Source organism: Toxorhynchites rutilus, chromosome 3 (assembly GCF_029784135.1).
Source record: "Toxorhynchites rutilus septentrionalis strain SRP chromosome 3, ASM2978413v1, whole genome shotgun sequence".
NCBI lineage: Eukaryota > Metazoa > Arthropoda > Insecta > Diptera > Culicidae > Toxorhynchites > Toxorhynchites rutilus.
The window spans coordinates 203355487-203372662 of record NC_073746.1 but is presented as its reverse complement, the minus strand read 5'-3'; the positions used below and the strand labels follow the sequence as shown (position 1 = coordinate 203372662).

The 17176-nt window shown below is 39.6% G+C and overlaps 1 protein-coding gene and 1 long non-coding RNA gene across 7 annotated transcripts in view; one reads left to right on the top strand and one right to left on the bottom strand.

Annotated features, from left to right (window-relative positions):
• The window catches only part of LOC129778896 (uncharacterized), a 28827-nt gene extending 13982 nt beyond the window's left edge, over window positions 1-14845 (top strand). The window contains exon 3 of the long non-coding RNA XR_008743525.1: window positions 14681-14845. This is a non-coding gene — a long non-coding RNA (uncharacterized LOC129778896). The remainder of the gene's footprint in view (window positions 1-14680) is intronic.
• Window positions 1-17176, bottom strand: part of LOC129778891 (phenoloxidase-activating factor 2-like) — an 81133-nt gene that overhangs the window by 452 nt on the left and 63505 nt on the right. For 2 of the 6 annotated variants that reach the window (XM_055786064.1, XM_055786062.1), the window contains 5 exons: window positions 13321-13475; window positions 13176-13256; window positions 13006-13112; window positions 7226-7509; window positions 6545-7170 (listed from right to left, as the gene is read on the bottom strand). In XM_055786064.1, coding sequence (XP_055642039.1) covers window positions 6576-7170; window positions 7226-7509; window positions 13006-13112; window positions 13176-13256; window positions 13321-13453 — 1200 coding nt within the window. In that variant the 5' untranslated portion in view covers window positions 13454-13475 and the 3' untranslated portion in view covers window positions 6545-6575. Of the gene's footprint in view, window positions 1-6543; window positions 7171-7225; window positions 7510-13005; window positions 13113-13175; window positions 13257-13320; window positions 13476-13532; window positions 13690-17176 lie in introns of those variants that run through there. The other 4 variants (XM_055786067.1, XM_055786066.1, XM_055786065.1 and 1 more) reach the window with 4 other exon arrangements.

Below are 17176 nucleotides of genomic sequence, written 5' to 3'. Positions count from 1 at the left end.
CAAGAAAACGAATAAGTATCGACGCTAAAGGCTGACAATCGTGCTATCCTGCTTCCTGAGTAAGTAAAGATGACACCTTCCTGGAATGGCGTGTGGGGTAATAATGCGGTTGTCCCGTCTCGGTAAAACCTTAGGCACTAGGTACAAGGTTCAAATGTAATATTCCTAACTCACGCTGATTCGGTTCTGAACACGGTCTCCATGAAGGCCTGTGTCAACCCTAACATGGCCTCACTGCTTGCAAAGATCCATGGGATCACGAAAAGCGACTATGTACGAGGGCAGTCCGATAAGTACTTAGCCTACAAAAAAGTCACAGGAGGGTTGTGTCCAAGACACGACCGCATAGTTGACGTAGGATTCCGTTAGGCTATCTGCTACATGCTGATTTTTGATATGTTTGAAGAATTACATTGTTAAACTCTTCGATAATGATTTGGGTCCGTTTTATCTGGTTGTTAGGTATTGTTTGTTCACTCCACCAGTGTCCATAACCGAGTGATAATGCTAGAAAGATGGTTATTAGTCATTAGATGGTGCGTATCACGTACTAAAGACACCCTCTGTGGTCCTGGACGAGATGGCTCCTATGTTATGTATAGATGGAATTAAGAAAAAAAAGCTCATCAATGTAATATAAGATAATTATCATTATCGAACACAAGTTTTCTCACCAGAATTGAAGTGTTACTTTAGAATAGAGAAAATATATTTGAAATGGAAAAAGGAATTTCATTTATATTTTTTTTTTCTGAGTGTTTATACAACCCATTTCCTTTTCGCTTTAAACCCAACGGAACACGATGCTACTTGCCTCAATGCAAATTTCAATTAGGCTAACAGCACCCAATACGATATGTAGAGCATATGTGAAATCACTTTTTCGAATATTCCTTCATTTTTCCAATTTTGCTCGTCGCATGAACTTTCCTTGGGAGAAAAAAAATCGTTTCATATTTCAAGTCATTTTAACACAATAGCTACCATATTCAATTTTACTCTTACAGTTGTGCTAAAAATTTTACAATACATGCTCGGTCATTGATATGAAATTTCACGAAGCAACCAACATAAAAATTCCAAATTTAAATTTTATTTAATTCTATCAAGCATAAGTTCTATTCAGTTCATTGAAACATAATTCTTCAATCAACCCATCGAAAGATTCATATTGGAACGAAAATAACAAAACAAAAAGACGGGTGGGTAATGTCGGGGACATAACCGGAGTGACGTAGAACTATACAAAGGGGACAGCTTTTGTTAAATATATATTTTAAATATATTGTTTTATTTTCTTCTCCTACGTGAATACCTACCTATCTACCTGAAAAATGGATTAGTTTACTGTTTACTCTTTATGAACATGTTGATGGTTCTGAAAAGAACCTTTGGTGTTGTGTTTTTGTTATCACTCGATATTCCCATCTTGTTCGGTTAAACCTTCCTGTTTAGCTATTGCGTTTGCCACTCGCCACAGCTTTCACAGTTGGAAAATTTCTTCCCATCCAGCTTGTGACATGTTGTTCAGTAAATTACATTTAATGCGACGTGCCGCAGAAACACTTTGCCACTCACTGAAACTAATTGTTACCATGATGAGCGCCGAACCGAAGCTGCTCTGTTCTTAATGCGGGTTTTCTGATTGTCGTGAGCAGCTTTGCAAGCCAACTCAAGCACTCCGACGGCCGAAACTCTATAATCGCTGTTAGGTATACTGGTGCTCCGACACCAATCCGTTCGGTCTAGTTACCCTTGCGGAGCAATCAGTGAATGCGACCAACAGGGAACTGGAGACCTGCACGGTTCGAGTGAGACTTTGCCTTTCCCTTAACTTGTCCTCCTTTGTTACGTCCACGATACCGATGCCGTACCACCACACGGGTTTACGGTTTGAAAGAAAATAAGATATTTTTTTGGGGTCCGCGTGTTTTATACTTTAGCGGTACACACTCACAGGATATAGAAAAAACGACAGACTCAGCCAGAGGGGCGAGTCCAACGAGACGAACGAATGAGCCATCTAGAGGCGAATGAACTGAAAAGTTTAAACCCTCTTAAAGCCAAAAAGAAGAAGAACGAATGAGCGTTAAAAGGGAGCGATGGCAAAAAAAAAAAACATTCATTACGATTTGTTCGCTCGTTGGATTCACATGCAGGCTAAAAAGGGTCCTTTTACCACCACGTTTACCACGTCGCATTACCACCACTCAGTATCGGATTGGAGGTAATTTTAACCTGTAATTGAACATTTGCGATGACAGTGGTACAGTGTCGACTTTCAATGTGGGGTCATAATTTGGACCCCGAACTCTATGTTTACAAAAATTTCCAACTAAATATGTCGCATTACATGTCCGTCCAATTAGCTAAATGTCGAGATAAGTGTAAATTACTGTACTTTCAATCTAGAATTGGTGAAAATCAATAAGCTCAGAACAACTGCCAAATTCAAATACTCATCATATCCTGGCAAACAAATTATGAAAAAATCAATTTGTGTTTTATTATTATTTTGGATATTGTTTTAGAAAGCATTGAACTGTATTTCCTAAACTCTTTTTTGGAAGGTTTAATGGCCCTGAAAAGCGCCTTGTTTTATGAAATGGTTCCAATTTAGAAAACTTAGTACTCGTGGTTTTGAAAAAAACCATTTCGAACGCCCTCGATGCCGCCTTGTTCTGGATTTGCCACCAAAGCAGTTTGTATAAAGAACAAACTTTTTTCTTCTGCTACCTGATGCCGTTTTGCGATTGCGTTTGCCACTCGCCCCTCGCTGTAACTGCCTGTTGTCTTGATGTCCACCGAACCGAATGTGTTCTGTTCCGAATGCGAGTTTTCTTATCGTCGCGAGCAGCTTTGCCAGCTAACTCGATCACTTCGGCGGCCGAAACTATATAACGCCGGCTAGGTGGACTGGTGCACTGGTACTAACGCGCTCGACCTAGCTACCCTTGCGGGAAACTACAGACCAACACGGTTCGAGCGGGATTTTGCCTTTCCCTTCACTTTTCCTCCTTTGCCATGTCCAGACATGGCTGCTTGGGTTGGTTTGTTGATGTGTTGTGATGCGAACTGATGTGGTGTACGGTTTGATTGAGAATGATCGTTACGGAAGGAAGGAAGATATTGTATTATAGAGACTTTAAACTTTTGCAGTTCATTCGTCTCTAGCCTTGAGAAAGGCCCTTTGAAAACTCTACTCTACACTATTACTCTACTCCAGCGCTACCACCTCCGCCCTCTTGCCTTGAGAAAGGCACTCGATCCCTCGCCGTCCAGCCCGTCCAGCAACGATGTTGTCCAGTCGGTGTCCACACAAAGAATGTGATCGTTACGGCAGCGGAGCGGGGATTTTTAAGCTGATTGGCTGGCTCGAAAATTACGCATGTGTGAGACTGCGACCAATGTTTCGTTCATTTTTTTCTTTTTCCTTCCCAATCGTGCTTCATTCTATTTCGCTGCTGCTCTGGTTGCCCGTTTTGGTCGGTACGATTTGAGGAGCACAAAATGGACCAATCAAAAATGAGCACATAGTGCATTTTGACAATGATTGATATTTCACAATTATTCAATTATTTATCTCAAGAAAAATGAAATGTTATTCGTTATGATAGATGCGTAGATATATTTCCTATCAATTGATGCAAAAACCTTTGCGATCTATTAAGAAATGCTCGAGTTATAAGCGTTCCAAATCTTGCATTTTTTCCTACTTGTGCAGTGCCTAGATTTCCATTTCACCCCCTATATCTTCCGGTTAGACGTAGTCCTACGTCAAAACACTCGTTCATCGCTCCCAACTTATTCGCCAGCACGTATGCAATCAGCAATGCCCACACTAGTTACAATGAGCACTATCCATTTGTGCGCGTCGTTAGTTAAACTATCGGCCACGAGGGTATTTACAAGCTGATTACCTTCAGACACCTTGGATTTGAAATCTCTGTTAGGGAATACATGTCAGTGGGAAAAAAAGCTCCCACTACTTTCATGTATCTGCAATTTCGATTTCTCCCAGGCAGCTTGGTTTTGATGTCTTTGTGAGGGAACACATTTCGATGGGAACAAAAGCTCCCCCTACTTTCATGTGTTTGCAATTCCGATTTCCCCCAGGCAGCTTGGTTTTGATGTCTCTGTTAGGGACTCGCCGCATGTGTCGTAGATTTCGACCAATCAGAAGTAGGTATATTAATTCGATGATGTTGATTTTCTTAAATAGATGAACCTCAAAAAAAACTTTTATTCGGCAGACTGTTCAAGAGCGCTTCTAATGCATCCAAAGATTAATACGTTGAGCTGGTTTCATCGCACCGACATTGGGATTTTTGTTTAGAGAGTGTCAACTGGAAGCGAAAGCAACAAAATTGGAAAATGATTTTTATAAAAGTACCCTATTGATCCGCAGGGACCAACGTGAGTCAGACGAAAAACTCATCTTTGGTCCCCTAGCTCGGTCAGGGCTTAACGTTTTAAATAAGCCGGAAGAACTAGTGTATACTCGACAGGAAGAGGCAGAGTTGTTTGATGAAGTATTGTAAATGAAGCACTGGGCGGTCTTACGGAAGTTGGCCGGAACCTGAACCATGGCCGATGAAAAGATGTATATCGGCGTGTTATTTTACCTTTTCGTGGCTTTGGGGGTCGTCTGTCTCTCTATTTTGGCCATTCGCCCAAAAGTTTTCTATCGGGCGCAGCTAGAGAATGTTGGGAAGGTTGGTGGTCTTCGTGACAATGTTTATCTCCAGCCGATCCATCCTCCAGCGATCTTTTGGCATAATGGGCTGATCCCAGGTTCGGCATAAAGAACACATCACCTTTCCAACTCCGGCAAGCTTTTCATACTATATATCTCCCCGTTCACCATGTGACTCGAAAGAAGAGCGGCTTGGACATTCCCTTCACGTCTGTCAGAGAAGAACCTTCTTCGAGAACTTGATGTAAATGATATATTCGACGTCATCGCTTACCTGGGGAACGTAAAGTACCCAGTCCCCTTTCATTCGTTGAATTCTAGCATCAAGTACGTCTCGTCTTTCATTATGAATACGAAAAGAAGTTTTTCACTCCTTACGTCGGAAAGAAGTTTTTCACCAGCACCTCAAGCTACTTCTTCTGGGTGATTGCCTGCTGCTCAGATACGGCCGGTCTCGTCTGACGCTTCCGCATAAAAATGTACATTTTGGCCAGATTCTTCTCCACCGTTTGGCCGGTTGCTAAGATCTCCCGGCTTAAGGAGCGGCAAAGAGATGATATTGTAAATACCAGATCGGATATATCTAGCGGACACAAAGTTTCTCAGGATGTCCAACTCTTTCGCTGTGGGGTGGAGCTTGCAGTATGGAAAAATCATCAAGTTGCTTGACAGTGCTGCTGCTGCGAATCAACAGCCTTGAATCATTTTCAATACATCCAACAGTTGGTTCCACAAGTATAGCTGGCAGTGCATTTCAGCTTTTAGAGAATAATCAAATCTGTTATTGTAGATATGCGACAGTAGAGGATGCGCCAGATGGAATTTTTAAAGGATTTTCAGACCGTTTCAACGGAATAACAGTGGATTCAAACCTGGAAACGTGTCTTCCTCAGAATTTTCCGGCTATATTGAAAAGTAACTCACATTTTATTGCGGTTTAAATATTGCGTCTCATGTCATGCTTAACTTCCTAACGATAAGTCTGACTATGTTTACTTTTCTCAGAATCTATTTTACACTGGATAGACAACAAGAAACGAGCGATATGGTTCAAAGTGCACTTGAATGCTACGCACTGGGTTCCAAAATTAGCGAATGTATGTTTTAATCATTGATCTGCATATCCAATATAAATTATTTCCTTCATAGAACGAATTCAAATTCCATCACGCTAAAGAAAATTTCGTCATGATGTATCGATGGTTGCCGGAAGAAACCTTGAACTTACCACCGTTTGCACATACCATGGTAGGAGTTGGTGCTCTAGTCTTTAATGATAAGAATCAAATTTTAGTGGTCAGCGAAAAACATGCATTAATCGAGGGTTCTTGGAAGCTACCTGGTGGCTATGTGGAACCAAGTATAAACTATATTTTTAACACTCGATGCAGTTCTAAATCGAAATACTTTTGCAGGTGAAGATTTTGTGGCTGCTGCTATCCGCGAAGTTTTTGAAGAAACATCAAAACAAGCTTCAAGTCAATCGTTTCATTGCGACACGCGCATAAGGCTGCTTTCGGTTGTTCAGATTTGTATATTGTGATAGCATTATTATCCGTGAGCAGTGAAATTAAAAAATGTGATCGAGCGGAATGTGATCCATGTGCGAATGGATGGATGTTGAAGACTACCTTGCTCATCCAAAGGTACACGAAACAAACCGGAACTTTGTCCGTACATATCTAAAGTACATATCGGAGGGCATCAATATAACATGCAAAGAAGAATTTCACCAAATTTTAAAGAAACAATATAATATATATTCAGTTGAGTTGGAACAGGACGGGTCATCAGAGCTTTAGTTTTGTTGAAAATAATAGAAAATAATTGAAGGTTAAAGATTTTTTCAATATAACAAATAACAATGACAACATTCCATTTAATTTGTATTGGCTGTACTCAAGATCCATGGTATATAAGAAATCACGTTAACATAAACTCCAGGAACGTTTGATGTTCCACAACCAATGCCCCATGCAACTAGTCCTACAACGAAGTAACGGCCACCAAGAGGACAAACAAGTGGAGATCCTCCGTCACCTGTGCAGGCATCCTTTCCTAATTCACCTCCTGCACAGACAAAGCTAGTAGAGTCTAGTTGGAAAGATGCACCTAATCTAGTATTTCTTAATACAGTCTCGCAATCTTGGGATGATCGAATAGGTACATCAACCTTTTTCTGAATTGTTTGGTAGTCACCATTGACAAAGTCGTTCTTACCCCATCCAGAAATCCAACACCGCCTGCCAACAAATGATGTTGTGGGCAGACAAGCAGTAGTTATTGTTGGAGTTGTGCCTAGATTCACTGCAGACGACAGTCTAAGTACTGCAATATCATTCTTAAGATTCGAAGAGCTGTAACTGGGATGAATAGTAATCCTAGTTACGGTATATTGCTGAGCTGGATATACTTCTGATTCAGAAGAAGCATCCCACTCTCCCATGCGCACCTTCAGTGTTCTAGAACCAGATCTAAAGCTTTCACAAATGAGATTAATGAATCAATCAATAGTACTAATATACATACACATAATCACTGACACGGTGAGCAACAGTCAAAACGTTTAATGAATCAATGAGTACACCGGATCCAACATAAATATCACCAGGTCCAAGAAGTACCGCTTGCCAAGGAAATTCACCGTATGCTGCCTGGCCAGCGCCGGGTAGTCTGTCGGAGGAGGTAATCGGTTGAAACCGCAAACCACATTGGTATTCACCCCACACACAGCACCGTTCTAAACCTGATGCACAAACAGCTGGTGTCACTATATTCGGTGTTATTCCTGTACCATCAGTGGATGTCGAAGACTGAAAGAAAAGCAATAAATTGAAATCAATATTTGGATGTAAGGTGTAAAATGACAGAATTATTGAACTTTCCTTGTTTTGGGCTCTGTTTCTCCTAATTCAAAAAGTACGCTACTCAGAACGATTTTCTGTTGCTCTAGTTTGAAAAATGAGAGAATAACACTTTGGGTCTTGGTCCCTGTACCTGTCATAAGAGATGCCTAATTGGCCGACAACGCGAGTAAGAGCGTGTAAAGTCCTAGGAAGATAGCAAAGAGGAAATACCGTGAACATCAGCAGACGGAATGCCAAGCACATCAATATCGATGCCAGTGAGGTTCTGATTACGAGTGGTTATTACATAGAAAATGGACACGACAAGAAAACGAATAAGTATCGACGCTAAAGGCTGACAATCGTGCTATCCTGCTTCCTGAGTAAGTAAAGATGACACCTTCCTGGAATGGCGTGTGGGGTAATATTGCGGTTGTCCCGTCTCGGTAAAACCTTAGGCACTAGGTACAAGGTTCAAATGTAATATTCCTAACTCACGCTGATTCGGTTCTGAACACGGTCTCCATGAAGGCCTGTGTCAACCCTAACATGGCCTCACTGCTTGCAAAGATCCATGGGATCACGAAAAGCGACTATGTACGAGGGCAGTCCGATAAGTACTTAGCCTACAAAAAAGTCACAGGAGGGTTGTGTCCAAGACACGACCGCATAGTTGACGTAGGATTCCGTTAGGCTATCTGCTACATGCTGATTTTTGATATGTTTGAAGAATTACATTGTTAAACTCTTCGATAATGATTTGGGTCCGTTTTATCTGGTTGTTAGGTATTGTTTGTTCACTCCACCAGTGTCCATAACCGAGTGATAATGCTAGAAAGATGGTTATTAGTCATTAGATGGTGCGTATCACGTACTAAAGACACCCTCTGTGGTCCTGGACGAGATGGCTCCTATGTTATGTATAGATGGAATTAAGAAAAAAAAGCTCATCAATGTAATATAAGATAATTATCATTATCGAACACAAGTTTTCTCACCAGAATTGAAGTGTTACTTTAGTATAGAGAAAATATATTTGAAATGGAAAAGGTAATTTCATTTATATTTTTTTTTTCTGAGTGTTTATACAACCCATTTCCTTTTCGCTTTAAACCCAACGGAACACGATGCTACTTGCCTCAATGCAAATTTCAATTAGGCTAACAGCACCCAATACGATATGTAGAGCATATGTGAAATCACTTTTTCGAATATTCCTTCATTTTTCCAATTTTGCTCGTCGCATGAACTTTCCTTGGGAGAAAAAAAATCGTTTCATATTTCAAGTCATTTTAACACAATAGCTACCATATTCAATTTTACTCTTACAGTTGTGCTAAAAATTTTACAATACATGCTCGGTCATTGATATGAAATTTCACGAAGCAACCAACATAAAAATTCCAAATTTAAATTTTATTTAATTCTATCAAGCATAAGTTCTATTCAGTTCATTGAAACATAATTCTTCAATCAACCCATCGAAAGATTCTTATTGGAATGAAAATAACAAAACAAAAAGACGGGTGGGTAATGTCGGGGACATAACCGGAGTGACGTAGAACTATACAAAGGGGACAGCTTTTGTTAAATATATATTTTAAATATATTGTTTTATTTTCTTCTCCTACGTGAATACCTACCTATCTACCTGAAAAATGGATTAGTTTACTGTTTACTCTTTATGAACATGTTGATGGTTCTGAAAAGAACCTTTGGTGTTGTGTTTGTGTTATCACTCGATATTCCCATCTTGTTCGGTTAAACCTTCCTGTTTAGCTATTGCGTTTGCCACTCGCCACAGCTTACACAGTTGGAAAATTTCTTCCCATCCAGCTTGTGACATGTTGTTCAGTAAATTACATTTAATGCGACGTGCCGCAGAAACACTTTGCCACTCACTGAAACTAATTGTTACCATGATGAGCGCCGAACCGAAGCTGCTCTGTTCTTAATGCGGGTTTTCTGATTGTCGTGAGCAGCTTTGCAAGTCAACTCAAGCACTCCGACGGCCGAAACTCTATAATCGCTGTTAGGTATACTGGTGCTCCGACACCAATCCGTTCGGTCTAGTTACCCTTGCGGAGCAATCAGTGAATGCGACCAACAGGGAACTGGAGACCTGCACGGTTCGAGTGAGACTTTGCCTTTCCCTTAACTTGTCCTCCTTTGTTACGTCCACGATACCGATGCCGTACCACCACACGGGTTTACGGTTTGAAAGAAAATAAGATATTTTTTTGGGGTCCGCGTGTTTTATACTTTAGCGGTACACACTCACAGGATATAGAAAAATCGACAGACTCAGCCAGAGGGGCGAGTCCAACGAGACGAACGAATGAGCCATCTAGAGGCGAATGAACTGAAAAGTTTAAACCCTCTTAAAGCCAAAAAGAAGAAGAACGAATGAGCGTTAAAAGGGAGCGATGGCAAAAAAATACATTCATTACGATTTGTTCGCTCGTTGGATTCACATGCAGGCTAAAAAGGGTCCTTTTACCACCACGTTTACCACGTCGCATTACCACCACTCAGTATCGGATTGGAGGTAATTTTAACCTGTAATTGAACATTTGCGATGACAGTGGTACAGTGTCGACTTTCAATGTGGGGTCATAATTTGGACCCCGAACTCTATGTTTACAAAAATTTCCAACTAAATATGTCGCATTACATGTCCGTCCAATTAGCTAAATGTCGAGATAAGTGTAAATTACTGTACTTTCAATCTAGAATTGGTGAAAATCAATAAGCTCAGAACAACTGCCAAATTCAAATACTCATCATATCCTGGCAAACAAATTATGAAAAAATCAATTTGTGTTTTATTATTATTTTGGATATTGTTTTAGAAAGCATTGAACTGTATTTCCTAAACTCTTTTTTGGAAGGTTTAATGGCCCTGAAAAGCGCCTTGTTTTATGGAATGGTTCCAATTTAGAAAACTTAGTACTCGTGGTTTTGAAAAAAACCATTTCGAACGCCCTCGATGCCGCCTTGTTCTGGATTTGCCACCAAAGCAGTTTGTATAAAGAACAAACTTTTTTCTTCTGCTACCTGATGCCGTTTTGCGATTGCGTTTGCCACTCGCCACACGTTGAAACTGCCTGTTGTCTTGATGTCCACCGAACCGAATGTGTTCTGTTCTGAATGCGGGTTTTCTTATCGTCGCGAGCAGCTTTGCCAGCTAACTCGATCACTGCGGGGGTCGAAACTATATAACGCCGGCTAGGTGGACTGGTGCACTGGTACTAACGCGCTCGGCCTAGCTACCCCTGCGGGGAACTCCAGATAAACACGGTTCGAGCGGGATTTTGCCTTTCCCTTCACTTTTCCTCCTTTACCATGTCCAGACATGGCTGCTTGGGTTGGTTTGTTGACGTGTTGTGATGCGAACCGATGTGGTGTACAGTTTGAATGAGAATGATCGTTACGGAAGGAAGGAAGGTATTGTATTATAGAGACTTTAAACTTTTTCAGTTCATTCGTCTCTAGCCTTGAGAAGGGCCCTTTGAAAACTCTACTCTACTCTACTCCAGCGCTACCAGCTCCACCCTCTTGCCTTGAGAAAGGCACTCGATCCCTCGCCGTCCAGCTCGTCCAGTAACGATGTTATCCAGTCGGTGTCCACACAAAGAATGATCGTTACGGCAGCGGAGCGGGGATTTTTAAGCTGACTGGCTGGCTCAAGAACTACGCATGTGTGAGACTGCGACCAATGATTCGTTCATTTTTTTCTTTTTCCTTTCCAATCGTGCTTCATTCTATTTCGCTGCTGCTCTGGTTGCCCGTTTTGGTCGGTACGATTTGAGGAGCACAAGATGGACCAATCAAAAATGGGCACATAGTGCATTTTGACAATGCTTGATATTTCACAATTATTTAATTATTTATCTCAAGAAAAATGAAATGTTATTCGTTATGATAGATGCGTGGATATATTTCCTATCAATTGATGCAAAAACCTTTGCGATCTATTGAGAAATGCTTGAGTTATAAGCGTTCCAAATCTTGCATTTTTTCCTACTTGTTCAGTGCCTAGATTTCCATTTCACCCCCTATATCTTCCGGTTAGACGTAGTCCTACGTCAAAATAGGTCTTGCGATTAACCAGGTTAATAGCGATGCGAAACTGCTACCGTTTCCAAAAATATCGGGTGTTGAAGTTCGTATCCATTTAGATCCAAAGTTTACGCCCATTTATCAGCGTTTTCTACCCAAAAACTCATGATTTCAATTTTAATTTACTCAAACACAAAAAATAACATAGTTTTGAAAATCACACATCATGTAGAGTAAAATATGTTCTTTCAAATGCCGCCAATAAACTTTGTTTACGTTTGCCCCAGAAAGAATGACTAAAAATGAAAAGAGCATGATTTTTGGGAAGAAATATCAATAAGTTTGAGTAAAGTTGAGATATTTACAAGTTCTGCATCAAAAAATGTTTGAATTAGTAAGCTCTAAAAGTCTTTCGAAGATAGTTTGCATGTAAAATTTGAAATATAAACGTTAGAGCAGAAAAACAGTTTTTTTCAAGGTGATCCTAACGTAACTTAGAAAAAAGACGCTATATCGGTTATTTTAAGAGATAGAGAAAAACATTGTTCTACAAAGATGTCTCAAATAATTGGAGCTACAACATTGTCGAACTATGTTTATCTCTATCTATAAAGATAAGAAAGTTAGATTTTTTATTTCATCGACAATTTTGGCCACCCTATTTTTGACAACATAAAAACGAGCGCTCTATCATGAGTAACAACTTTTTCCAAGACAGTTTTTGTCTAGAGAATAACTGTCGAGCTCTTAATGCTGATTTCCACTTAAATGCATCTCCTGGTCCATTGTGCAGTGGGAGTGAGATGGACTGCGAAAAGTCTGCTTAATCTATTCCTAAGGAATGCCCTGCGTCTATAAATGGAAATCAAAACGCCAAATGTGGACTGTTTAGAAGCTAACTGGAACCAAAAGCAAAATAGTTGAGGGTCTGTCCGTTTATACTGCTGAAAAGTACGATATTACTTCTAGGTGGATTAAGTCGATTTTTTCATAATTTAACGGACATTCGTGACGACCTTGGTTGAAGAAAATTATTCCTCTCGCTATCGATAAACCTCTACGCTTCATATATTACAAACCTGTTCATATTACGCTCACTATATGTCCATATTACTCGCATCGAAAAAAAATTGTACTTTTCAGTCCGTTTTAATTTCAATAAAAAAACATTGAAAAACACTTTTATGTAAAAGATTTGGCCAATTAGGTAGAAAAACAGTATATTGAATTGCAAGAAACTGCATCAAAGTTTTGGGAAACATGAGTTTCCAAAGATATAATTGAAGTTCTTCTTAACATGTCCGTTTTACCCCCACCTCCCCTACTGGGTAGAATACGGTAAATGATTACATGTGTGGATTTACAAACACACATGTAATGTTTTATTACAAAGATACTCACAGTAACTATTCGGATATCCAACATTCCAGATCCATCGTTGTTCATTGAAGTAGAATTACACCGCCCAGTTGGAACGCATATACATGTTTGAGTTGTACCCGTGACTCCTTCATATTAGAAATACTTCTAATTATTATCAATTTTCATGGATGAACAAAAAAGCATCTAACCTGTCTGCAGGGGAGCTGTGTCTGTAAGAATTCCACTTATGATACCAGTGCTTACGTTCAAGGATTGCTGCCTAGTAAGATCTAATTTAATACATAACAGGTTAATAGGATTATTATTTCGAGGAATAATTTAAGATAATCTCACCTGATCTAGAGTTACCGGATTCATCTGGAAAATTGATATTTTGAGCAACAATCAGACTCCGTAACGAACATACCAGAAAATACAACAGCTTGGCTATTGCAAAAGTCCAAGCATGATAATGTTTGATGTCCATAGTATCCGATGTGTACTGGAAACTGAAAGCAATACATGAATGCAACATCATGCCATTATAATCTATTCATAAACGTTACAGTAATTGCTTGCAGTGACTAGCTTTTACCACAACAATTACTTGTCAATTCATAACTAATCAAGATAATCTATAAAATGGGTGCACGTGATTACTAAATCAAAACGTTAAGTTTATGCTGTGCCTGGGGAACTCAACCATCGACCTGCAATGTCGCTAATCGAATGAAATGATTTATTTTTTCGTTATGAACAAATTTGAAATGATTACATGCATTGGTTGAACTGGAAATTCAAGATATAGGTATGTATACGAAGCAAAATATATATATTTTGTAGACATCCCTAACAGATTTTATCGCTAACTTACATGAGGCACATACCAAAAAAAGAAAGTTAAGCAATGGTCAGCTGAGGAATTAGCTATGGGATTTACCCTCAATTATTTAAGTAAGCCTGCACTCAAGTTCATCAACCAGACATGTCATTTTCCGTTATCATCAGCAAAATGTCTACAAGACTATGCTGCTAGAATCGATATGCGGAGAGGCTTTTTCCATGAAGTTTTCCATATCCTCAAAGCATACTCAGTGTGTGGAACGGGTTGAACTACTCGAAGCAGTGGGTATTGTGCTGAACGTTGAGTATCACCCCTGCAAGCAGGCACTCATCGTGAGCACCCATTCCACTGGCTCATCGTAGCAGTCGCCATCGCATTACGCGCTTTCGGTTTCCAACTATTCACCAGGTAGGTCGTGCGGAAACACAACTCGTGGAGTGGTCCCTTTTTCCTGATGGCAATCCGGTATTCACACTCAGATACGCTGCCAGAGAGGGCCCGGATATGTGCAATATTATACGATGAGATGCAAGTATCGAAAGCTTATGAGTACACTGGAGAAATAGTTTAGTAAAAGCAGCTACCAAATCTTTAGTAACCAAAACATTGGTAAAATATACAAATGTTTTGTAAATATTACCAAAATTGCGTAAAAGCGATGTCAGACGCAATGAACGTCCCTACCAGAGATTCGTAGATTTTACTTAATACCATTAGTAACTTTGTTTTTTTGTCATACCAAACATCTGTGATGTGCGCACTTTGCAATCGCCATTTCTATTTTGGACATGAAGCATTTTGTTGATGTTACGTTTCATTACATATATACATATTTAATATCATTAACATATGTATTTCTTTTCTTCATAGAGACACGAGAGAACAAAATGCGGATGGAACGTGCTGGTGCTACCGATACTCCCTAAATAATGCAAACTAGGAAGAGGAACGGGAACTTTCCTCGTGTACGCTGCTCATAGAATAAGTTATATATTATTATTATAATGTATTCTAAGTATGTGGAGTTAAATGTAATCAAATAGAATTTTTTTAAATTAAAAATAATTATTAAAAAACATTTTTATTATCCCTGATGATTATCTCTCACAAATGAGAAACAAAATTTTCACTGATATTGCACCAATGTTGGACCAACAAATCGTAGTTTGTTTGACGTTTGTGCCTACCATTTTTCTTTCGTAATATGTACCAATGATTAGTAGGGTAGAAAATGACTAGAGAATTGGTAACATGTACCAAAAAATTCGTCGTATTTACTAACTATTCCTCTCAGTGTACGATCGCAAAAATGATGATGTCCTGAATCCTTCGAAAAAAATGCAGGCAAGATGCTTCTTATATGAAATATTAGCTGATATTCAATAATTTTGTTTTAAATCACCCTCACCCTTGACGAAGCTTTCATAACATGGAAGATTGATATTGTTCGAGAAACTAATTGAATTTTTTGCTAGGTCATCATGATCCGTTCAATATTTGGTCATTGGAAGCAACCGATATATGCAGATTTTGATATCAATATTTCCATGGGATTACTGGACGAAGCCGTACGACTAACATGGGATGCAGGCTTTGAGTGCGTTGCGTACGATTCAGATTATGGAAGTCCAAATCAATACATTTGGTCAAACATAAATATTTCAGAAGGAAGGAGTTTCCTCATACATCCAACAACTGGGAGCAAAATCCATTTGTTTGACGATGCTCCTCATACTTCTTCTTCTTCTTCAATGGCACTAACGTTCCTAGAGGAACTTCGCCGTCTCAACGTAGTATTACTTGCGTCATTTTTATTAGTACTTAGTTAAGATTTCTATGCCAAATAACACGCCTTGAATGCATTCTGAGTGGCAAGCTCTAGAATACGCGTGATCACAGTGCAAGTCGGAGGAAATTTCTTTGACGAAAAATTCCCCCGACCAGAACGGGAATCGAACCCGAACACCCGGCATGTTAGTTATGACGCTAACCACTCGGCCACGGGTGCGCCAATGCTCCTCATACGTTGAAGTTAATTAGGAATTGGCTTTTTGACAGCGGTTTTCTGTTAGAAAATGGTTTATTCATAACACCATTGGACAAAGAAAGACAACACCCTCTTTGGCAATTAGTACCGATTATGCGGCTAAAGTTCTTTCCAGAAAGTGTGCCATCGCTCTACAACGAAAAGTTGGGACACAACTTGCGAAAGAGCTAGCAGAGTATATTTTGACAGTCAATGATTGCTTTGATATTTTCAACAGCTGGAATTTGAACGAATCAATAATATTGAATTTTCAATTGCTTTATGGAATGGACCTCGAGATTCAAAACGCTGCTCTGGATAAAATGTACCACCTTATGGAAACAACAGTACAAGGAGGAAAACAGAGCATACAGGTAGGTGCAATATTTCTTTAAAAATCAAAAAGAATATTTCATAAGGATCTAAGCCTCATCCTATGTAACGTTTAGAGATTAACAACTGTTCAAAGTAGTTTTGTGAGATTTCCTTCAAGTGGTTTCCCAAAGATTGCCTAATAAATTGCCGTATTTTTATGAAACGCACATACCTTAAACCATTTTAATGAATACTAACGGATTTCATGCCAACTCGTCTCAGAAGTTGGCAGCTCAATCTCAGATAGTAGTGAAACGTTGTGGGTGTGAACACATGGGTCTCATATAACTCAAAAACTATAATAATTAGGGTATTATTCTAAGAAAATTTAAATAATTTCCTACATTTCCTCCTTTGACCAGAATTTTGTAGGTACTATAGCTTTTGAGTTATATTTTTTTGCAAAAAATCAAAAGCATTGTTCAAGAACAATGTCATGGAAAAAAAGGTAATGAAGATAGAAGAGTTTCGAGCGACATAGCTTGCGCTGCCATTTATCAATTAAAAACGTTAATTTTTGTAGAGCTCCCGCTGACTATGAGGCTAAAGTGTCATCGTGTCATCTGCCCTACATCATGGTGCTACTGACACTCGACCTGAACGGTTATGTTTTTAGCGCCATTCTAAAAGAGAATAATAAAAATACAAGTTTTCTCCTACAACCGAATGCAAAGCTTTTTTCAAAGCTAATTTCGGTCCTAAATATAGCGTTTTTTTCAGCAACAGTTGTCCGGATACCAGGAAAGGAGGAAGCAGCCGAGAAGCCCCCAACGGCCATTCAGGAAGTTGGTCCGGTCGGATTGGCCACTTTGACCGGCAGTTTTCACTGCCCCTTGTGTGTCCCGCTGTTTGCGCCCGTCTCATCAGCAACGTTTTCCTGCCAGTGACGCGCGATTTTGGCGCAATTTCTACTCATCAATCATCAGCAGCTCAGGAGGTGTAAGGTGTGAAAGGAGGTTATTTTC